The sequence below is a fragment of the Stegostoma tigrinum genome, chromosome 34 (genome assembly GCF_030684315.1).
Source record: "Stegostoma tigrinum isolate sSteTig4 chromosome 34, sSteTig4.hap1, whole genome shotgun sequence".
NCBI lineage: Eukaryota > Metazoa > Chordata > Chondrichthyes > Orectolobiformes > Stegostomatidae > Stegostoma > Stegostoma tigrinum.
The window spans coordinates 27,646,399-27,670,565 of record NC_081387.1 but is presented as its reverse complement, the minus strand read 5'-3'; the positions used below and the strand labels follow the sequence as shown (position 1 = coordinate 27,670,565).

The window sequence follows — 24,167 nt, the reverse complement described above, 5'->3', positions numbered from 1 at the left end:
GGTTCACGCTTCGCGATGTTGAAGCGCACATCCCTGTACCTTCAGGCGGATGGCGAAGGGTCTGAACAGGGAAAATCCCGGAGCCACACTGACCTGCGTCCTGGCTGTGAGCAGCTGCTGGAAACTCTCCACCTCCTTGCTGTCGTCTGCAGCCCGCTCCTGAAAAAGGAGATCAGTTCCCGAGATGAGAAACGGACACGGTGGAGCCATCCGGGCCATCAGACAGAGAGAGAGAGAGAAAATCCCACTGACGAGCAGGATCCCACATTCCCCAGGGGTTATTGCATATCACTGACCACGGATCCCCTCGCCAACCTGCCTGAAATATAAACAAACCGACTGTCTCCCCCAGCCCAACCCGACCCCGCCCTCAGCTTGCTGTTGGGGTGGGATGCTCACACTCACAATGGGGCTGGGGACCCTTGGATTTAAACTCCCACTGTCACAGCTTCAGTTACAGTCAGGCCTCAACCCAGCTCTCTCAGAACCCACTGCCTCAGAACTGCGGAAAACCTGCAAACGGACGCATGTCCCACCGTTTAATCCTGGACCAGTCAGTTCTGGGATGTGACTGAAAACAGAGCCCCTTTCCAACTGTGTCACCTCTCCTCCCCATCTCTACCCCGCCAAACCCCTAGCCTCAGCTCAGCACCACTCATCAATGAAAAGGGACGGAAAGGTGCCATACTTTATCCCGGGTTTCTGACCCGCTGTGCTAACCACAGAAAAACAGGAGGCCCTTCAGCCCTTCAAGCCTACTGTACCAGTCGACATAATCATGTCTGACCATCTAACTCCTGTTCCCGCTTTCTCCCCCATCCCCGTTGATCCACACTTACTTTCTCCTTGAACACATTCACCGTTTCGACCTCAGCCACGTTCTGTGACAGAGAGAGAGTTCCACAGGCTCCCCGCTCTCTGGGTGAAGACATTTCCCTGCACCCTTAAAACTGTGAGCCCTTGGTTCTGGTCTCTTTGGTCATCGGGGACGTCCTGTCTGTGTTGACCCAGTGTAGGCCTGTTAGAATTTTATAAGACTCCCCCATTTGTTCTTCTATAACCCGACTGAATGTAGTCCTAACCCATCCGGTCTGTGCTCCACCCGCCAGCCCTGCCATCACAGGCACTCCCCCGCTACCCAGTGTGCAGAAATCCTCACCATTAAAACGCCGAGCATCATGTCATAGTTGTTGATGAGGAATATGAGCTGCTCTCGACGCGATGCAAACTCAGCTGCCATGCGCAGGACAAAGTTCTCCACCTCCACCTGGATGAGAGATAGAGGCCTGTCACTTCAGCCAGCTCTGTGTGGTCAGCTGTACGCCCCAGACCATCACTCTGTGCTTATTCAAACTGGGGACAGACTATAATACATGGCTAAAGATAGGGGTGACTCACTTCAGAAAGGCAACTCACGTCTGACTGGCTGTCCAGGAGCAGACAAGAGAAAATGGTCTTGCGGTGACTTTTAACCCAAGCTTCAAAATCTCCCCTCCCCCACCGCATCCCGAAACCAGGCCAGCTTGTCCCTGCCTCCCTAACCTGTTCTTCCTCTCGCCTATCCCCTCCTCCCACCTCAAGCTCCACCCTCCATTTCCTTCCTACTAACCTCATCCCATCCCCTTGACCTGTCAGTCCCCCCCTGGATTGACCTATCCCCTCCCTACCTCCCGAACTACACTCACCTCTACTGGCTCCATCCCCGCCTCTTTGACCTGTCTGTCTCCTCTCCACCTATCTTCTCCTTTATCCATCTTCTATCCGCCTCCCCCTCTCTCCCTATTTATTTCAGAACCTCCTTCCCCTCCCCCATTTCTGAAGAAGGGTCAAAACCCGAAACGTCAGTCTTCCTGCTCCTCTGATGCTGCTTCGCCTGCTGTGTTCATCCAGCTCTACACCGTGTTATCTCAGATTTCTCCAGCATTTGCAGTTCCTACTACCTGCAAGACTAGATAGTGTGTGTCACTGGCCAGATGTCCCACTGTGTGTGAGTCAGAGTCAGCGTGAGGGCAGGAGGGAGGGAGAGACGGAGCGTGGGAGGGAGCACGGGAGGGAGGGAGGAAGAGTGTAAAAGAATGAGTGAGTGTGGTGGGGTTTGGGGGGGGGAGGTGTCACAATTTTAATGGCCTACTTTAAACACCCCTGTACTGCAAGTAAAGCAGAAAAAAAGATTCTCTCTCACTGAGTACTACCAGCCAGTTCCAAAGGAATGAAGACGAAAGAATTTCAATGAATCAATCAATCTACAAATCAGAGAATTATGAAATCAACTGCTGATGTCAATACTGCTGGGTGCGCCTTTCGACAACTACAGCACCACCTTTCGTGGACTTCACAAATTATTCAGACAGTGACCACTTCACCCTTTTATTCCTTTTATCTTTTTTTGGATTCGCTCTTTACTCTGTTGCATTACTGTTCCTTCTTGTACTCAGTACATTAATCATTTTGCTCTTCAGTAATTCAAGGAAGATGGTTAGAACATAGAACAATACAGCGCAGAACAGGCCCTTCGGCCCTCGATGTTGCACCGACCTGTGAACTAATCTAAGCCCCTCCTCCTACACAATCCCATCATCATCCATATGCTTGTCCAAGGACTGTTTAAATGCCCCTAATGTGGCTGAGTTAACTACATTGGCAGGCAGGGCGTTCCACACCCTTACCACTCTCTGAGTAAAGAACCTGCCTCTGACATCTGTCTCAAGTCTGTCACCCCTCAATTTGTAGCTATGCCCCCTTGTACAAGCTGACGTCATCATCCTTGGAAAAAGACTCTCACTGTCCACCCTATCTAATCCTCTGATCATCTTGTATGGCTCTAGTAAATCCCCTCTTAGCCTCCTTCTCTCCAATGAGAACAGACCCAAGTCCCTCAGCCTTTCTTCATAGGGCCTGCTCTCCAGACCAGGCAACATCCTGGTAAATCTCCTCTGCACCTTTTCCAATGCTTCCACATCCTTTCTGTAATGGGGCGACCAGAACTGCACGCAATATTCCAAATGAGGCCGCATTAGCGTTTTGTACAGTTGCAGCATGACATCACGGCTCTGGAACTCAATCCCTCTGCCAACAAAACCTAATACACCGTATGCCTTCTTAACAGCACTATCAACCTGGGTGGCAACTTTCAGGGATCTATGTACATGGGCACCAAGATCCCTCTGCACGTCCACACTACCAAGAATCTTTCCGTTGACCCTGTATTCTGCCTTCCTATTATTCCTCCCAAAGTGAATCACCTCACATTTATCCGTATTAAACTCTATTTGCCACGTCTCAGCTCAATTCTGCAGTTTATCCAAGTCTCCCTGCAACCTGCAACATTCTTCCACACTGTCCACCACTCCACCGACTTTAGTGTCATCTGCAAACTTACTAACCCATCCATCTATGCCTGCGTCCAAGTCATTTATAAAAATGACAAACAGCAGTGGTCCCAAAACAGATCCTTGAGGCACACCACTAGTAACTGGACTCCAGGCTGAATATTTTCCATCAACCACCACTCATTGCCTTCTTACAGAAAGCCGGTTTCTAATCCAAACTGCTAAATCTCCCTCAATCCCATGCCTCTGTATTTTCTCCAATAGCCTACCATGGGGAAACTTATCAAAAAGACTTTACTGAAGTCCATGTACACCACGTCAACTGCCCTACCCTCATCCACAAGCTTGGTCACCTTCTCAAAAAGCTCAGTGAGGTTTGTGAGACACGACCTGCCCTTGACGAATCCATGCTGACTATCTCCAATCAAATTGTTGCTTGCTGGATGATTATAAATCCTATCTCTTATAATCCTTTCCAAAACTTTTCCTTACGTAAGGCTCATCCCTACTGCCCTTCTTGAACAGGGGCACAATATTTGCAACCCTCCAGTCCTCTGGTACTAAACCTGTAGACAATGAGGACTCAAAGCTCAAGGCCAAAGGCTCCGCCACCTCCTTCCTAACTTCCCAGACAATCCTCGGAAAAATCCCATCCGGCCCAGGGCATTCATCTACCTTCACACCTTCTAGAATTGATAACACCTCCTTCTGACTAACCTCAATCCTTTCAATTCTTGGTTAAATTGGCTCCTTTGAGTGGGGCCTGGGATAAAGACACCCTGAGGGGATTGAATCCTGTACAAGTTTACCTTACTGCCAACAACCGAGTGGGGAAGGGAGCCAATTTACTACCTCCCTGTACCATGCTCCCTCACACCCACCGACACACCTCCCACAGTCAACCAGGAACTTAATTCCCTTCTGGAATTGCAACTAATGGGTGCTAACACGATACTGTGGTTTGCGAGGCCCTGTTTCTCTCTGCAAAAAGCCCAATAAGCAGCAACTGGCAAATAAATACAACGGGAGGTGGAAATTATTAACTTAACGTGAAGGAGTTTATCTTCAGCATTATTTCACACGGAACTGTGAACAGACAGACACACGCCATCTCATTCACAATCCTGCCATAAACTGCGAATCGGCAACAGTTTTCTGGTGGAAGGTGTCGCTACCCCAGACCGATAAGCTGACCTGTAACTGTCCAAGCAGGCTGTGGGTCTTCTCATTGGGATGCGTTTCATTAATGCTTACGATTGCTGAAGAAAACTCGGCATATCTTCTTGTTACCTGAAACCAGCAAAATCAGGTTATTATAGTTCACTAGGGCACAGTACTACCCCCCCTGGGTGGGTACAGGTCTCACAACCTCCTCCTCCAGGACAAAGCAGCCCCCGCTCGATTGGCACCACATCCACAAACATCTCACTCTCTCCGCGCCCCCCACACCGACGCTCAGTCGCAGCAGTGTGTACCATCTACAAGATGCTCTGCAGAGATTCACCAAAGACCCTCAGGTAGCACCTTCCAAACCCACGACCCACTTCCATCCAGAAGGACAGGGGCAGCAGATACATGGGAACGCCAGCCCCCTGCAAGTTCCCCTCCGAGCCCCTCACCATCCTGACTTGGAAATATATCCCCGTTCCTTCAGTGTCGCTGGGTCAGAATCCTGGAATTCCCTTCCTAAGGGACATTGTGGGTCAACCCACAGCACATGGACTGCAGCAGTTCAAGGGGGCAGCTCACCCCCACCTTCTCAAGGGGGCAACCAGGGACGGGGCAGTAAATGCTGGGCCCGGGCCGAGACACTGACACCCTGGGGGTAAAATACGCACGGGGCTGGTGTTGAAGCTGGAATCATACTGTCCTTGGCATCTGCTGTAAAGGCCAGTAAGAGCCCTGCAGTGGCCACAGTCTGTCCACCAGGGAAGAACAAAGAGGGAGCCTGGCATCAGTTCCCACCAGCCAAACAGAAGGAAAACAGGGACTGGGGAGCCTGCAGGAGGCTACGGGGGCACGGCACGACAGGGATGTCAAGGAGCTCACAGTGTTGTTCAGTGGCAGTCAGAAGGACCCAGGGTCAGTGGTACTACACGACCCTTCCTTCCAATTGTCTCAGCTCCCCACCTGAGCCCAACAGCAAGGGCCTGAGCTCTGGAGGAATGAGCGAGCTGTATTGTCCAGGGTGAAGCACCCCTCCGTACATTGTACAAAGTCCTTTAACAGCAGGAAAATACTTAACTGCAAAAGTATCCATCACCGAACCCAATCGCCACTCAGAGAGAAGATATAGCTATACAAAACCCCGGTTCAGCCACATCTGGGGTATTGTGTCCAGTTCTGGTCGCCTCATTACAGGAAAGATGTGGAAGTGTTGGAAAAGGTGCAGAGGAGATTTATCAGGATGTTGCCTGGAATGGAGGAAAGATTGAGAGAGCTGGGGCTTTCCTCTTTAGAACGACAAAGGATGAGAGGTGACTTGATAGAGGTGTATAAAATGATCAGAGGTATAGATAGAGGGGACAGCCAGAGACTTTTTCCTGGGGTGGAGGTAGCTATTACAAGGGGGCATAGTTTTAAAGTGAGTGAAGGTAGATATAGGGGAGACGTCAGAGGTAGGTTCTTTACTCAGAGAGTGGTCGGGGCGTGGAATGCATTGCCGGAGAGGGGAGTGGAGTCAGCCTCATTAGGGGCATTTAAGCAGCTATTAGATAGGCATATGGATGACAGTATAAGGTAGGGGTGGAGGTTAGATAGGCTTTAGGATTAGGCTAAAAGTTCAGCACAACATCATGGGCCGAAGGGCCTGTACTGTGCTATGTTCCAGGTAGAGTTGAAAGGATCGGAGTGAGCTGGTTACCCCCAGAACTGCATCCTTCATAGCTGACTGTCGTATTGCTGACAAGATAGACAATCGGAAGGTCATGGTTTCTAAAACAGATGCCACACAGGAACAGGCGCTCTACACTCACGTAGTGTGGCCGAGTATCAAGAGCTCCCAGCTTCTGGGGGTCCGTGTTGCGGATGCTCTGAATGTTCAACTCCAGGATGTGTTCGAACCTGGGCCAGAGAATTTCCAGCAGGGTTTCCCAGTACCTGAGGGTGGCACATGCCATTAATCAAACAAACTGCCCTCAGAAAATAACGGTCAGGCTGTTTTGGAAGGAAGAAAACACAGACTAGCAGCTAAACAGTGCGGAAGTTTTTTTTCGGTATCAGGATGGGATGCAGACCATCTCTAGTCCCAAAGGTAGATTGTGGGCAGCACAGTGGCTCAGAGTTTAGCACTGCTGCCTCACAGCACCAGGGTCCCGGGTTCGATTCCACCCTCGGGCGACTGTCTGTGGAGTTTGCACATTCTCCCCGTGTCTGCGTGGGTTTCCTCTGGATGCATCGGTTCCTCCCACGGTCCAAGGATGTGCAGGTTAGGGTGGGATTGGCCGTGCTAAATTACTCCATTGTGCCAGGGATGAGCAGGCTGGGTGGGTTAGCCACAGGAAATGCAGGGTTACAGGGATAGGGTGGAGCGGTGGGTCTGGGTGGGATGCTCTTCAGAGGAGCAGTGCAGACGTGAAGGGCTGAATGGCCTCTATCTGCACTGTAGGAATTCTAATGATTCTTTGAGATATGTGCCCTCACCTGCTAAGCATCTCTAATTTTAAATTTTATTCCCACACTGTGCAAACGGCAACTGTGGTATTCTTTGCTATGCATGATTGGTGCATATCAGGTGAACAGTTTCCAGGCCCTTGTTGTTCTTTGGCTCTAAGTCCTTTCCCAGCAGTGACCCTGCGATGGCTACCCCTCACTTCCCAGCTTTTGTGACCCTTCACGCGGATATCAGCGGCTCTTTGTATGGCCCAAAGCGATGTGTGTGCGCGTGGTGTCATGGTAAGATTAGTATTTATTGTCCATCCATGACAATACGAATGGTTTAAGAGGTGTATTTTGTCCTGGTTTTGTTTTTGAAAGGAGGTTTAAAGACAGATGTGGGGAGCTGTCTATCTGAATCCAATAAAGTGAGACCATGGGGACATCCTCATTTAAAAGTCAGAACAATAAATGCTGCCTGGCTGAGTGGGGTCAAGCTCCCACAGAACCCTGGATTTTTCGTTTTTCAGAGCGGCTGGGTTTGGAAGTTGCAGTACATCTCCCCCTGCTCCTTTCTCTCACATTTTTCTTCACATTTTTCCCCTGGGACTAGAGGTTACAAGGTCAGACAATCCATTTTACCGAATTTACCTTTGGACCAGGGTGTGTTTATGGGATGTTACTACACTGGAACAGTTTCTGTTTGGTATTTAAATAATCTATTATTTTCTTTTCCCACTTGAGCTAAGTTATTCCAATTCCTTCCTTCTTTTGTTGTATTTTAACTACAGCAGATGGATAAAGTAGGTTTTACCGCATAGTACTGTGACCAAACAAATTGTACCTGGAAAGCAACTCCTGGCACTTGCCTTCAAAACAAGAAAAAAAAGTTAAGGTCTAGACTATCTTAATATACTTTGAGGGAGTTTGGTCTAGTCCAAAAGAAAGCCCTAATTGCCTGGGTGACTCACTCAGCCATTTCAGAGGCCAGTTAGGGCTGTAGGTCTGATGCCATGTGTAGTCCAGGCCGGGTTAGGATGGCAGATCTCCCCTCCCTAAAGTGCATTAATGAACCCGAAGAGATCGCTGGGAGTGATGATGGTACCATCATTCTGTAATCCTGGGGCATGACCCGAATTTACATTCCACCTGCTACTGTGGTGGTGCCTGGGGGAAACAAGGAGAACCATGACTTCAACTGGGACGACACCAAGATCCTGGGACTGGCACAAGAATTCCTGGAAGCCTGGCATTCACGGAGCAGGCTATTAATAAACACATTGAACTCGACCCCATATATATTCCACCAAGGAGGAAACCCAGAAGTGAGGCAATCCGTCGCAGTGGACCAGGCGGGAATACACACCGAGGTTTCATTGGAGGCTGCACTAAAGATGTTACAAGAGTCTGTGGAACAACAAACCAGCTGGGCGTGCCAACCAACCTCAACACCCACAACCCGAGCTACAGATCTACTCCGAAATCAATAAGTTCTCCTGAAAAGTGCCTGGGGACATGATTATGACGGGTGCTATACAAATGCAAGCTGCTAGGCACTGCATCACGGTGACTTACACAGCAGTGTGGGTTACCTCAAGGCCCCTCATAAAGGACACTCAGCAACAGTGGAAGGGCTAAAGTAAAACAGAACGAGAATCCTACTGGACAGCGAGCTGAATAACGTTTCCGAGCTGACACGCAATTCTCGAAGGTTCGGAGAGTACAATTCCTTTCCAGCCAGAAAGCCTGGATCTGGACTGGACCCCTTGGTCTGCCTGTCTAAATGCATCAGCTACTAAATGACTCACTTATCCACAGCTGGCACGTTCCTCTTGGCCATGATGGTCTTGAAGCGGAGAATGATGTGAATGGACAGAAAGACCGCAATGCTGTCGAAGCAATCTGCTATGTAGGTGTGCACGTGTTTCTGAAACAAGAAATTCTTTACAGGCACCAATTCAAAAGGCAGGGGTGGGGGCATTCTGTAAGTGCTGAACCTAACAGGAAGGCAGGCAGGAACACTGAGCCTGTGAACTGCCGAGGACGCACACACACACAGGCAGACAGACACACACACAGAGACAGACACACAGAGACACAGAATAGCAACGTACAAGAAAGCCACGTTCAGGGTGGGATTTCTGAGTTATATTTGTTGCTCAAGCTCCACTCAGATATCCAAAGTTCTTTTTACCACAACTTGCTTTTTTAAATAAAACATTTTGTTCATGGAAATTTCTGGCTCGGCCAGCATTGTTTATCCATCCCTAATTGCCCCAGGGGCAGTTAAGAGTCAGCCACATTGCGGTGGGCCTGGAGTCACATGTAGGCCCAGACCAGGTAAGGATGGCAGTTTCCTTCCCTAAAGGACATTAGTGAACCAGATGGGATTTTGTAACAGCTGATGATAGTTTCCTGATTAGTAGGCTTTGGGGAGCTGGCGATAATGTCACTGCACGGTAATCTAGGATCCAAGGCTGATGTACTGGGGATGTGGGTTCAATGCTACTTCGCCACCCCCTCGCTCTGTGAGACTGAATGTAAAACCTCAAAAACAAAACTAGACTAATGGGGACCATCCAACAGCCAACTGTTGGAAAATCCCATCTCGTTCACTGATGACCCTCAGGGAAGGAACCTGCCATCCTTACCCAGTCTCTACACATGACTCCTGAAGCACAGAAATGTGGTAGACTCTTACCTGCCCTCTCAGCAATTAGGGACAGGCAACTGTGCAAGGCATCAGTGAGACTGCACCCGGAGCATTGTGTACAGTTTTGCTCTTGTTACGCGAGGGGAGATGTCGTTGTATTGGAGGTAGTTCAGAGGAGGGACACACGATTCATTTCAGAGATGAGGGGTTTGTCTTACGAAGAGACGCAGAGCAGATTAAGCTGACACTCCCAGGAGTTTAGAAGATTGAGGGGAGATCTAATTGAGGGATAGAAGATGCTGAAGGGGGACTGAGAAAGTGGACGCAGAGCGAGGATGTTTCCCCTTGAGGGGCAATCTGGAAGGAGAGGTCATAGTTTTAGGAAAAGGGGCGACAGATTTAAAACAGAGATGAGGAGAAATTACTTCATTCAAAGAGCAGTGAATCCCCAGCACAATGATGACTGGCACACTGAGTAAAATGAAGCAGGATGCAGATGGTTAATCAGTAACAGGTTGAAGGGTTAAGGGGAATGGCAGAAAAAGTGGAGTTGAACCCAAGGTGTGATTGACCATGATGGTACAGAAAGGTAGAGCTCAAACAGCTTTGTTATGTATTCCATGTGGAGCCAGGCTCAATAAACGGTGTGAAGGTAATTGGGGAAACAATATTTTGGGGCAGGTGAGGGGTGGGGGGGGGGGAGTTGTAGTGATTGGTTACACTTCAGAGACCCAATGTAGGCAAGAGGGTCAAGCGGACTCCCCTCTGTAAGGTAGAACAATCTCACCTTATAAAAACAAACACATGGATTATCTGGGAGACCAGAGACTTGTTCAGACAGTTTTAAATTACCAAGAACATGGTGAGGGTCTTCCCCATGATGGCGTTGAAGAGATCCTGTGCAGAGTTCCCAGTCACCATGAAGAAGTCACACAGAAAGAGATACTCGCGGCAGCTGTTATCGAGAAGTGCGTAGTGCTGACTACGGAACAGACTCTCAAAGGGATACTGAAGAATGAAAGGTGGACACATCAGCAGCTAGTTAGTGATTATTGGAGAAACTGATGACAAATACATTGCCTTAGACTAATGTCCTCTGAGCTTTTCAGTAATAAAACTTCGCACATTTTTTGGCACATCTGTAATGCAGCAAATCAGCAAAAACACTTTAGAAATGTGTTAGACGTTGTAAAACAAAACTAAAGCAGGGGCAGTGAGGTGGAACTCTTGAGCCTTGAAAGAACTAGTTTTCAACTAGCTCCATCCTAGGGAGCTTCTTGACAAAAGTTACAATCAGTTCCGAAATTCTTATCGATTTCTAACAAACCATGGAGCTACAACACAAAACTCACTTTTATTTGGCACTCAGGGGCAATGATGGTAACACTGGACATCAGAGAGTATAGAGTGAAAAACTCTTACAGATGGTTAATGTGGTGGCTATTTACTGGTACAGCTTCACACGAAGATGGAGGCACTCTCTAATGAGAGAACACAGGTTTGTTCCACAGAGGGAATAAACAAAGCTAAAATATATTTACACTTAGACAGCACTGCTCCCAATCAGGGGCATCTCAAATCAACCAAGGCAGTACTTCTGAAGTGAAGACATTGTCGTAATGCAGGAACACAACTGCCAACTGATGCACAGCAAGATCCCACAGCAATGTTCACTAGGCCCAATGAGGGATAGGTAACTTTATCCTGCTTCGTAATACTGCTATGGGATCTTGCACATCCACCTGAGGGCAGGCAAATTATCTGTTTGTGCTTTCTAGCTCTAAAAACAAAATCAAAAAGATGGCCACGCAAACAAATACCAAAATAAAGTTCTCACTCCACTCCCCGGAACTATCCCTTTACAGAGTCTGAATTCCAGAGAAAAATCTTTACTCAAATGCAATCTTCCCAATTTCTTTGCTTTGGAATGTAGAGAAAATTTGATGATTCCTTTCAAAATTTGATGATATCAACCTTTCATGAATGTGGTGTCCTAAAGGTTCTCTATGTGAAGCCTCTGAAACAAGCTTTCCTGGTTTCGGAGCTCTACATTAAAAATGTTTTCAGTTAGGATAGTGCTTCCCCCAAACTGCCCTGATTCCCTGAGTGGCTGGACTGAAGCCTGGACTCTTTTGAACTGAGACGCTGAACTTTCTGCCCCAAAGTCAAAACTAAACTTCTTGCATTAATGTGTCCATGTTTCGCCATAAACCAAGCAGCCGAAACATGAACCCATTAACAGGACAAGGGCTCTCCCAGGTCCCTGGCCGTTATCAGGGGCCATCTTGGAACTGGTGCATTGAGGTTACTGTTCAAATGACCATCTGACTGGTTTTAAATAAAAACCTTCACAGAACTGACTTGCATCCACCCACCAAACCCTCAGCTATAACATATTTAGCACACACATTTGCCAGAGACGTTTTCCTCAGGTGGAGGTAGCTGTTACGAGGGGGCACAGTTTTAATGTGAGTGGAGGTAGCTATAGGGGAGACGTCAATTTTTTTACTCAGGAAGAGGTGTGGGCGTGGAATGCATTGCCGGAGAGGGTAAAGGAGTTGGCCTCACTGGGGGCATTTAAGTAGCTGTTAGACAGACATGTGGATGATAGAAGAAGGTAGGGGTGGAGGTTAGACAGGCCTTAGGATTAGGGTAAAAGTTCAGTTCAACATTGTGGCCCAAAGGGCCTGTCCTGTGCTGTACCGTTCTAGGTTCACATTGCAGAACACGCGAGGACAGGATGAATAAATTGGGTCAATGTGCCCTGAAGTGGAGAGGAATATGTAATGATCTCATTGAAGGGATGGTGATGGCCTAGTGGTATTATCACTGGACTGCTAATCCGGGGACCTGGGTTCGAATCCCGCCACGGCAGATGGTGGAATTTGAATTCAATAAAATGTCTGGAATTAAGAATCTAATGAGGACCATGAATCCGTTGCTGATTGTCAGGAAAAACCCACCTGGTTCACTCATGTCCTTTAGGGAAGGAATCCTTACCGGGTCTGGCCTATATGTGACTCCAGAACCACAGCAACGTGGTTGACTCTTATCTGCCCTTTGGGTCAATGAGGGATGGGCTGTAAATGCTGCCTGGCCACCGATGCCCTCATCCCGTGAATGAATAAAGAAAAAAAAATTAATTGAAGCAAAAGGAGCTTGAGGGAGTTTGATAGGGTAACTACAGAGTGCTTGCTTCCCTGGGGTTGGGAAACCTGCACCGTGAGGGCACGTTTTCAGGAAAAGGGGCCAATCATGTGAGTCTGAGGAGGAGGAGAATGTCTTCAAGCGGAGGGATGCTGTATTGCTGAGTGTACTTAAAGCTAAGAAAGAGATCTCTCTGAAAATGGACCCATGCCAGGCTATCGGGACTGAGTCATTAAGCACATTCGAGGCTGCAATGGAGATTTTTAATCAGGAAATCAAGGTTGATGGGGGGGAAAGGAAGGAAAGTGGAGGGGAGGATGATGAGATCTGCTACGATCTTATCAATTGACAGAGCAGACTCAATGGGCTGAATGGGCTGCTTCTAATGGTTTTTATCCCATTGAAATTGCTCTGCTATTCAGTACGATCATGGGTGATCTTCGGCATCAACCCTTCAATTTTGATTTAATTTACTGTGGTTGCATGTACCAAAGTACAGTGAAAAGTTTTGTTTTGCAAGCAGCACAGGAAGATCACAGCGAACAAAGACATACAGATCAGAGGGTGTGTAGACAGTGTGAGGTGGACAGGGTTACACTGCACAGGAAGCGCACAAAGCAAAATCCACATGAGACTGAAATGAGAGAGGTCCATTCAGCCGGGAAGAAGCTGTTCCTGAACCTGCTGGTTCGTGTGTTCAAGCTTCTGTATCCTCAGCCTGATGGAAGAGGTGGTAGGAGAGCATTCCCAGGGTGGGAGGGGTCTTTGATGATGTTGGTAGCCTCTCGCGGCAGTGGGAAGCGCAAACTCCCCTTGGACCATAAGATTAGGTCATTCGGTCCATTGATTCCGTGCTGCCACAGAGAGATCACAGATTAACTATAGAACTCGGACTAACTTACACGTAAGGCGTGGGCCAGCCATGATCACACTGAAAAGTAGAGCAGACTGTACAATCTAGTCCTGCTCCTATTATGTTCCTGACAATTAAATCATGCTCTGTTTGATGACGCTGGGGGGAAAAGAAAAGCCTCTCATTCTTTACTCCTCGGTCTGGTGACGAAGGCAGAGAAGGAGGTTAGTGGCTAACATAGGTCCTGCCTCAAGAAGCTGGGGGCACGTTGTGGCTCACTCCAATCCCCTCAACTGAGGTGAAACATGCTTACCCGGGTGTCACTCTTCTGAGCAGCGTGAGGCACAATGATTGGTGCTTCTAGTTCTGACGACGAAATAACGTTGCCGCGGTTCCCCAGCGTAAAAATGGTGTTGCGATTCTTCAACGATGGTTTGGAGAAAAAGCTTGGACAGAGTTAAGGGGGTAAGAGACACATCGACCCTGCTGGGCTCCCATCGCTTGTAAAATTAATCAGACTGCAGTTTTTGTATGGCCCGTTTCAGACCACTGGATGTCCCGATAGGGCCTTAGGAAGCACCTTTTGTAGGTACTGTAAATACAGGGAACACGACTGGCTCGCCTGAAACTGTCCCAATGGCGGGATAGACACTGGCTGGGAGGTGGGGATGTATGTAGACTTTGCAAGTGCATTTTGGAGACTTGTACAACCATTAGCCCAATGGCTCATGGTTCACCTCTCAGTTATAATTGTTTCTGTTCAATAAGCAACTCTGCACCCGCACCCACCAACCCCCCCCCCCCCCCCCCCCCGCCCACCTCAGTGAAAAAGCTCACTGGTTACACTCAGACAGAGGGAAAAGTCAAGCTCAATCGTCAGTTATTACGCTAAATGTGCTTTAATAAATTTAGAATTATTTTGCAGGCACCTTTGACATTTCTTTGTTAAACCAGGAGAGTTTCATGTGCTTTTGAGGGAGAGGAGTGGAGGTAGAATGTGGATAAATATGAGGTTTAGCAAAAAAACAGGAAGGTGGATCATTGTCGGAAACGGCGATGGATTGGGGGTGTAGTGAGACCCGGGTGTCGCTGAGGTTAACCAGCAGGCTGGGAAGGTGGCAAATGGTACGGTGGCCTTCATAGTGAGAGGGTTCGAGGGCCACACCTGGAGCACTGTGGGGGGAGGAGGGGTACATGATCGCACTGGAGAGGGGTCAGAGGGAACATTACCAGGATGCTTGCCCTGGGCTGGAGAGTTTCAGGGATGGACAGACCGGAGCTGTTTTCCTTGGAGCACAGGAGGTTGAGACATGATTGAGATGTATCAAATGGTGAAGGGCATAGACAGGGTGGACAGGAAGGAACATCTCCCCTTGTGCAGGGATCAATAACCAGGGGGTAGCGATTGAAGGTGAGGGGCAGGAGGTTTAGAGGGGGACATGAGAAGAAATCCTTTTCACATTCTCCCCACCCCACCACCGGGGACCTGGAACTCTCTGCCTGTTAGGGTAGGAGAAACAGAAACCCTAACAATTCTAGATGGACAAGGCCACACTGATCAATATGCTGGATTGTTATGTACACATGCTGTGGATGTCCCTTCGACATTCAGTCATACCAGGCAGGCTTGGGCTTGTAATTGCTCACACTCATGGTCATTAAACTAACCCCAGACAGTAACAGCACAGCCTTATCTTTGAGAAAGGATATCTTTCTTTGCAGTGTCCTCGACACCCATCAGGTCATCTTTGTCAGCCACCTCTTCATACTACAGCGGGATAGAGAGACAGCAGTGTGGCTACATTAATCTCAAAACGGCTCCTCCTTCCCCATCACTACACTCAGTTACCCGAGGGTCACATTCACACAGAACCTTCCCCGCCTCACACGCTCGCCCATCCCGCACTCCCGAGAAACCAGTAGGCCGCCCTCATACAGGCTCGAGCTGGGAGTGGGTAACACTCGGCATTCTGAGAGTAGTAAGGGAATGGAACGCTTTGCCTGCAACGGTAGTAGATTCGCCAACTTTAGGTACATTTAAGTCGTCATTGGACAAGCATATGGATGTACGTGGAATAGCGTAGGTTAGATGGGCTTGAGATCGGTATGACAGGTCGGCACAACATTGAGGGCCGAAGGGCCTGTACTGTGCTATAATGTTCTATGTTCTAGGAAGTGACGATAAATACCGGGCGCCACGCGGCAGAGCACCTGACCTGAACTTTCATCAGCCGGCTGGTGTACGACTTGAAGTAGGAGAAGTAGATTTTACTCATTGTGTCAACATACTCGTCTCGGATCTCCTTGGCCACGTGTCGCTCGTTCGCCAGCAGAAACTGATAGAAAAACCTGTAAGAGAGTGACCGCGACTGGTGATGAGCGCCCGTAGGAGGATGCAGGCTGGTCAGCGGTAATTCAACTGACCCACTCAGTTTGTAAACCTGGTGGGGTAAGAAAGGGATGGTGGGTGGAAGGAGCCAGTGAGAAAAGGAGAGAGGGAGAGAAAGAGAGAGAGAGAGAGAGAGAGAGAGAGAGAGAGAGAGAGAGAGAGAGAGAGAGCGCGAAAAAGAGAGCAAAAAAAGAGTGTGAAAAGAGAGCGCGAAAAAGAAAGAGCGAAAGAGTGTGAAAAAGAGAGTGCGGAGAGAGAGAGAAAGTGAAAAAGAGAGAGAGTGGAAGTGAAAAAGAGAAAGAGAGAGAGAGAGAGAGCGTGCGAAAAAGAAAGAGACAGAGGACGACCTGTCAGGTCTAGTATTTAGTTTTATTCTTGCCGGTAAAACAGACACTGACCCAGCCACTCCCATGTGCTGTGTGTGAGAACAGAGTACAGCGCTCACTGCTGGGAGCTTGCTAACCTGTATTTGAGGAGTGCATTCTGTGGAACCTGGTAGTTGGTCATTGGCTTCCGGAAGGAGTAGATCTTCTGCAGAATATATTCCCGGATCTTCGAAACAGCCTGAACAAATCAGAATAATTCATACTTTTCAGCTGGTAGAGCCGATTCCCTCATCCCTCTCCCCCCACATCAAACGCAGCTATCTTCCCAAATACCACCTTCAAATTAGTATAAATCTTCTGTCAAATGCTGACTGACAATAAAAATGAAGGAGCTGGCTGGGCGGGACAGTATGTTTTAACTAAGTTCTTTGGATTCATACCGGGACATGGGGGAGCCTGACTGCGGTTCCAGGTCAATTGCTCCGTCAGGCAGCTAGCACTGGTAGGATGGGCCAAATGGCCTCTTTGTGCCTGAACCATTGGATGATTTCCTGCAGATCTGCGCAGCATCACACTGACAAGCTGCAAGTGACGCCCAACCTTTGAGGTACAACATAAGCAAGGGGCAAGTTAAACACAGCACAGACTGTACTTCGCCAAACTACAAAACACTTCCCTGTACAGTTCATGCTGAAGGGCCAATCTGCAACACCGTTACCTTAATCTTCAGCCGGTCGAGGGTGTCCTGTACGTCCGAACAAGCCAGCGTTTCCTTAAAGGACTGCTCCTTCACATAATTGATCTTGTTATTGAGTTCATGGAGCTGCTCCAGAAACTGCTGCTCAGTTACTGGTGTCTCCAAAATGGTACTGAAATAGAACACACAGTCAGAGACCACCAGCTTTCGAAAGATACAGGAACTGATGAGTGTGCGCGCGCATGTGCGAGTGTATACACGTGTGCGCGCCTGCACGAGTGTGTACACGCTTGCATGTCTGTGCGCGCGTGCCTGTGCGAGTGTGTACACATGCACGCGTCTGTGCGTGCGCACGCGTATGTTTTCAGTTGGCTGATCATGGGGATGGAGGGGCTGAGGAGAGGCTGAGCCTGTATTCGTTGGCATTTAGAAGAATGAAAGGTGAGGTCATTGAAATGTACAAGATTTTTAGGGAGACACGGAGAGGACGTTTCCCTCCTTGTGTGCCAGAGTTTAGGACCGGGGTGGGGGTGGGGGGGGGGCATCAGCACAGAACGAAGGGTCACCCATTGAAAATGGAGTGGGGGGGGAGGAATTTCTTATCTCCGAGGGGAGTAAATCTGTGGAATTCTTCACTGCAGAGGGCTGTTGGGGCTGGGTCGTTCAGTATATTCAAGGCTGAGACAGCGAGATGTTTAATCAGGAAGGGAATCAAGGGTTATGGAAAAAGGCAGGAAAGTGGAGTTGAGAATGATCAGATCAGCCGTGGTCTCCCTGAATGGAGGAGCAGAACTCGAAGGGCCAAATGATTTCCTTCTGTTGCTGCATCTTATGGCTGCTCAATGTTACACTGAGGTCAATAGCGAACCAACAGCGCTAAGTGTGATCCCAAATTCACATCCGGCTGAGCTCCCATCACTGTACAAACTCACAGAGTGTCTCCATGTGGAGATGTGGTGGATGCTCACCTGGGTGGGTCAGTCTGCCAGGCAGTGTCACACAGGGCAGGCAGCATCACTCATTCCCTGCACAGAATCCCATTACAGAACATGAGGAGGCCATTCAGCCCATCCACACTTGCCTTTCCAAGGAGCGATTCACTCTGTGCCATTCTCCAGTCTTCTCCCCACAACCTGACACGTCCACCCTGGGTCGATAATCCATTCAGAAACAGGAGCAGGAGTAGGCCAATCAGCCTATCAGTCTAGACTGGCACTCAAACAGAGCTTGGCTGCCATTACTCCTCGGTATCCCCATAACTCATAATGGCAAAACATCTATCGGTTTCTGTCTCGATCCTGCACGCTTACAGTTTATGGCGCAGGCAGCTCCAAGGAACCCCGCCCTCCCCTTTCCAAATAAAAAAAGTTCCTCATCTTGGTCCTAAATGGCCTGTGTTTATCCCAGGACAGTGCCCCCGGTTCAAGGCTAACCCACCAGGGGGAAACATCCTCACACCCTGCAACCCACACAGAGAGACACATTCAAGAATGAGTGCTGGAAACAGCTGGAGAAAAGGGGGGAGTTCTGTCTACAACCTCCCAAAGGAACCAGTTTTGGTTCACCTTGTCCAAGCCCAGGGCAGGTACAGAGAGTCGTTAGAAGTGGGAGAACTGTTGGGAAACCTCGGGACAGGAGAAGTGGGGTGACGGAGAAGTGGGTCGGATGCAGTCAACTTTATGTGGAAGTGCAACTCGAAGCCAGAACCCCTAACAATGAAAACAGGGAGGAGCAGGCTGTTCGGCACTTCAAGCCTGCGATAGCATTCAATATGATCATGGCTGAAAATCCGACTCAAGCCTCCTGTCCTACTTGCTCCCCCACACCCCTTGACCCCTTTAGTCCTAAGAACACCATCTTTAACTATATTTTTATATCTAACTCCTTCAACGTTTTAGTCTTAATTGTTTTCTGCGTTAGTGAATTCCGCAGACTCCCCACTCAACAGGTGACAGACATTTCTCTCCATCTCAATCCTACCTCGTTTCCTTAAGCACTCCTGTAACTCAGAGACACGGGTCCAACAATACTGACAGAGAAAGGAAACAGTGTTGAAAAAACAAAAGAAAAGGCTTGTAACAGGGGTAATGACTCACGTGATCATGGAGTTTGGGATGACGAGCTCATCGACCAGTTGGCTCAACTCACTGCGCACAGACTGACGATTCTTCAGCTTGATGTTCATGGTGATGGACTGCTCTTGCAGGGTCTGGATCTCGGAGCTGATACTGCTGAGATCACACTGGAACATGCTGAGCATCTGCTCCATCCGCTGCGGAAACAACGCAGGGCATTTCAGACTGAAACTGGGGTAACAGCCCTTCGACAGGGAGGGACAGTTCCCCCTCAACCCCATTGAGAAACAAAGCCATCTTCAGACAAAAAAGAAACACCCCACAAAACACTCTCAAAACCAGCAACACCTGCAGCTTCAGAAAATCAGAACGAGGACTCTCACGCTCACCAGGTCATGAGGGGCACGGAGAAGGTGAAAAGCAAAGGGGGCATATTTTTAAGGTGAGAGAAGCAAGGTTTAAAACAAAAGACATGGGGACAGTGTTGTTTTAAAATAAACAGAGGGTGGTTTGTGTGTGGAATGAACTTTTAGAGTAAGAAGTGTGGGCACAGTTACAATGTTTAAAAGATATTTGGGTAAGTACGTGAATGTGAAAGGCTTGGAGGGATATGGGCCGGGAGGAGGCAGGTGGGACTAGCTTACGTTGGTGGGATTTTGGTCGGCATGGACTGGTTGGGCCGAAGGGTTTATTTCTGTGCTGTGTGACTCTATGACTAGGTATCAGAAGCCATCACTTGAAGGATTACACAAGCGAAACCAGGGGGCAGACTTCTATTTAAATAAATTGATTACACACTACCAGAGGGTTGAAGTTAAGTGGCGAGAAATGTAAACCAAAAGGCACCTGTTTAAGAATCTCCCTACCTCCAGGATAGTGTCACAGGCTGTGATCTGATTGTGGAGGTTGGCAATGTTCCGACTTTCCTTAATGTCTACAGCCAGATGTTCAGGAAAACAACGTTCGGAAAAACCCAGGGAAAATCGCGAAGCTTTCAGCTGGCCAATGCAAAAACTACGTCACTGACCCCGAAGAGGGAATTGGTAATGTCAGCGCAGGCACAGGGTAAGTTTCAATCCTTCGCGACCAGACAAGCTGATGTCTCCCAGCTTCGCTGCAGGGACGACGTGGTCAGCAGCTGCTAACGTGGCCTGCGTCTCAGAGACTGTTATTCAAGGATCACAGCACAGAAACAGCGATAAGACAGACAGCTTTCACTCTGCAGGCTGCCCACCTCCTCAGCCATAACCCGATGCTACTATATCGGGCTTTAAGGAAGGAGCAAAGTACGATTGGGGCATCCCCAAAGCCTGGAACCCCGACCCAGCCATTCACAATGTGTGCCGTGACTTCTTCAATCAAAACCTCCCAACACCCCCATCTCCTTGGAGGGGTACTGGCTGTTGGGTTGTTTGGTGGGGAGGGGGGTGAATTCAGGAAGATCATGTTGGGACACGGGGGGGGGGGCGAGGCAGAGAGTTCATGTCAGCAAAAGGATACAGTCCTTAATGGAGGCATGCTCGATGTGCTGCAGTTCTGTCTCAACCTGCTTGGAGTAGTGCCTCAGATCCACACCCTGTAAAGACAGTGTTAACATTCAGATTAGTCCCACCGCAGATAAATCTTTGCTGCAGTTTAAAAACAACATTTCCTGCCCTGAGTGAGAACAAACCGCACAGCCCATTTGGAGTCATTATTTATAAATTACAGCCTCAGACAGGGCTGATAAAATTAACTAAATTAAAACAGTGCAAACTATACCGTGATTCCTTGCTTCTGACCATATCCTTGGAGGAATGAACACCTCCACGTCCTGATTACTCTCCATTAGGGGATGGCACGGTAGCTCAGTGGTTAGCACTGCTGCCTCACGGGTTTGATCCCACCCTCAGGCGACTGTCTGTGGGGAGATTGCACATTCTCCCCGTGGGTGCTCCGGTTTCCTCCCACAGTCCTAAGGTGTGCAGGTTAGGGTACATTGGCCGTGGGAAGTACAGGGTATAGGGATAGAGTAGAGGGGGTGGGTCTGTTTGGGATGCCCTCAAGAGGGTCAGCACAGATTCAATGGACCGAAAGACCAGCTTCTCCACTGCGGAGGAATGTACATTCTAACATTCACACCCAGTTCTGCACCCCACCTGCCCCCAAATTAATGATGGAAGTGAACTAGCTAGAAACATAAAAATAGACAGCAAGAGCTTCAACAGGTATTTAGGAGAGTGGCTGAATTAAGTGTGCGATCCTGGGAGGATAGGACTGAGGAAGTAATAATGGGGCGGAAGATGCCCTTGTGCACCAGTCGCTGAAGGTGTGCATGCCGGTGCAGCTGTGGTAAAGGCGGCAAATGGTCTGTTGGCCTTCGTTGTGAGAGGTTTCGAGTACAGGAGCAGGGGTGTGTTGTTGCAGTTATACATAAGACCATAAGACATAGGAGTGGAAGTAAGGCCATTCGGCCCATCGAGTCCACTCTGCAATTTAAATCATGGCTGATGGGCATTTCAACTCCACTTTCCTGTACTCTCCCCGTAGCCCTTGATTCCTTCTGAGATCAAGAATTTGTCGATCTCTGCCTTGAAGGCATTTAACGTCCAGGCCTCCACTGCACTCCGTGGCAATGAATTCCACAAGCCCACCACTCTCTGGCTGAAGAAATGTCTCCGCATTTCAGTTTTAAATTTATGCCCTCTAATTTTAAGGCTGTGCCGACGGGTCCTAGTCTCCCCGCCTAACGGAAACAACTTCCTAGCGTCCACCCCTTCTAAGCCATACATTATCTTGTAAGTTTCTATTAGATCTCCCCTCAACCTTCTAAACTCTAATGAGTACAATCCCAACGCCATACAGGGCCTTGGTGAGGTCACACCTAGAATATTGTGTGCAGTTTTGGTCTTCTTTTCCAAGTAAGAATGCTCTTGCTCTCGAGCGAGAGCCGCGAAGGTTTACCAGGCTGATTCTGGGGATGGCAGGTCTCACATATGAGGACAGATTGAGTAGGTTAGAATTGGAGTTCAGACAAATGAGGGGTGATCTCATAGACACTTATAAAATTCTAACAGGACTGGACAGGGTAGATGCAGTGAGGATGTTCCCGATGGTGGATGTGTCCAGAACAAGGGATCACAGTCTGAGGATTCAGGGTAGACCACTTAGGTGGAGATGAAGAGACAATTTCTTCACCCAAAGAGTGGTGAGCCTGTGGAATTCATTACCACAGAAAACAGTTGATGCCAAAATATTGAGTGTATTCAAGAGGTGGCTAGATATAGAATTGGGGCAAATGGGATTGAAGGTTATTGGGAGAAAGCAGGATGTGGCTGTTCAGTTGGATGATCAGCTATAGTCATGATGAATGGCGGTGCAGGCCGGAAGGGCCGAATGGCCTCCTCCTGCTCCTATCTTCTATGTTTCCCTGATAACAACATTAACAAAATTGACATTATTTGAGAATAGAGAGTCCGTTCATTGGTCTAATAATGGCAGGGAGGAAGCTGTTCTTGAACCTGCTGTTGGGTGTGCTTAAGCAAAGTTAAGCATGCATTCCTCAGAGGACATGATGGAGGAATTAATAACAGGAACAGGAAAATGGCAGAGAATTTGAGTCAACATTTTGTATCAGTCTTCGTTGTGGTGTATTGTAAACATTACAAAGGTCACAAATAAGTGCAAAGTTTTAATGGGAGGGAATGATCTGTTATAAGGGACAATGTATTTGACAAACCTGCTGGGGCTGTCCCTGTCCCTCCATTACATGCCAACTGAACCCCCATCCTTCTCTGTTGGGGGCTTAATAAAAATTTCTCCAACTGTCAGTGCTGGAGTTTTTTTTGACGTAAATAAATGATTTTTGTCACAGTGTAAGTATAAGGGGTAGGCCATTCAGGACTGAGATGAGGAAGAATTCCTTTCACTCCGAGTTGTGAACCTGTGGAACTGTCTCCCACAGGAAGCTGTTGGGGCTAGTTCATTGCATCCACTTAAGCAGGAGCTGGACATGACCCTCGTGGCTGAAGGGATCAAGGGGTATGGGTAGAGGGCTGGAACGGGATACTGAGATCGCATGGTCAGCCACGATCGCACTGAATGGTAGTGCAGGCTTGAAGGGCCAAATGGTCTACTCCTGCACGTACTTTCTTTGTCCCCGTGTCTTGGAGCAGAGCGTTATTTCAAAATTTATCTCCATAACACCAATCCTGAAGATGTGGATGTGAGTTTGTTCGCTGAGCTGGAAGGTTAGTTTTCAGACGTTTTCATCACCATTCTAGGTAACATCATCAGTGAGCCTCCGACGGAGCGCTGGTGTTATGTCCCGCTTTCTATTTATATATATTCATAAATAGAAAGCGGGACATAACACCAGCGCTTCGTCGGAGGCTCACTGATGATGTTACCCAGAATGGTGACGAAAACGTCTGAAAACTAACCTTCCAGCTCAGTGAGCAAACTCACATCCAGAACTTCAACCCGAGCTACAAATCTTCTCAAAACTCACTACCAATCCTGAAGATGTTTTGGAGATATTTAGAAGATACTGAGTGACTCTAACAGGACATAAAAGGACTAGTAAAAAGGTCACATCTCAGATGGAATTTAAACACACTGGGGTACAAAGGTAAATTTCTCTTACTTGATCCCGACATGAAAATAATTCATTACTTCTTGATACCCATCCCAAATCACCTTACAAACACAGACACCACAAGACTACAGGTCACAGTCCAACAGGTTTATTTGAAATCACGATCTTTGGGAGCGCTGCTCCAAAGTGACTGCAGCTGACAAAGCAGCAGCGCTATGACAGCTTGTGTTTTCAAATAAACCTGTTGGTCTAAAACCTGGTGACTTCGGACTTTATCCAACACTGGCACCTCCACATCATCTAACCTGACAAAGAACTCTGCTCCTTCGCTGAACTTTGGTGGATTTAACTTACTGTTTTTAATGCCTCCTTCACCAGTTCATCTTCCAGGTTGGCTTGTATATGTGCTGTAACATAGAAATTAACCTGATTTATGTAGTCAGTACCTTCAAGACAAAGTGAACAGTAACACCACCGAAAGGCAACAGTAAAAACGGAAAGAACTGTGGATGCTGTAAATCAGAGACA

The 24,167-nt window shown here is 48.3% G+C and overlaps 2 protein-coding genes across 3 annotated transcripts in view; one reads left to right on the top strand and one right to left on the bottom strand.

Annotated features, from left to right (window-relative positions):
- The window catches only part of gpank1 (G patch domain and ankyrin repeats 1), a 261,542-nt gene that overhangs the window by 223,314 nt on the left and 14,061 nt on the right, over positions 1-24,167 (top strand). The window lies entirely within an intron of this gene.
- vps52 (VPS52 subunit of GARP complex) overlaps positions 1-24,167 on the bottom strand; it is a 33,127-nt gene that overhangs the window by 2,507 nt on the left and 6,453 nt on the right. For both annotated transcript variants that reach the window (XM_048519858.2, XM_059639429.1), the window contains exons 3-17: positions 23,994-24,046; positions 20,564-20,639; positions 19,930-19,997; positions 19,085-19,260; positions 17,010-17,160; positions 16,429-16,529; positions 15,793-15,925; positions 15,287-15,344; positions 13,890-14,023; positions 10,429-10,584; positions 8,732-8,850; positions 6,305-6,428; positions 4,524-4,619; positions 1,160-1,267; positions 94-159 (exon numbers count right to left, since the gene is read on the bottom strand). In XM_048519858.2, the coding sequence (XP_048375815.2) occupies positions 94-159; positions 1,160-1,267; positions 4,524-4,619; positions 6,305-6,428; positions 8,732-8,850; positions 10,429-10,584; positions 13,890-14,023; positions 15,287-15,344; positions 15,793-15,925; positions 16,429-16,529; positions 17,010-17,160; positions 19,085-19,260; positions 19,930-19,997; positions 20,564-20,639; positions 23,994-24,046 (1,619 nt within the window). The remainder of the gene's footprint in view (positions 1-93; positions 160-1,159; positions 1,268-4,523; positions 4,620-6,304; positions 6,429-8,731; positions 8,851-10,428; positions 10,585-13,889; positions 14,024-15,286; positions 15,345-15,792; positions 15,926-16,428; positions 16,530-17,009; positions 17,161-19,084; positions 19,261-19,929; positions 19,998-20,563; positions 20,640-23,993; positions 24,047-24,167) is intronic.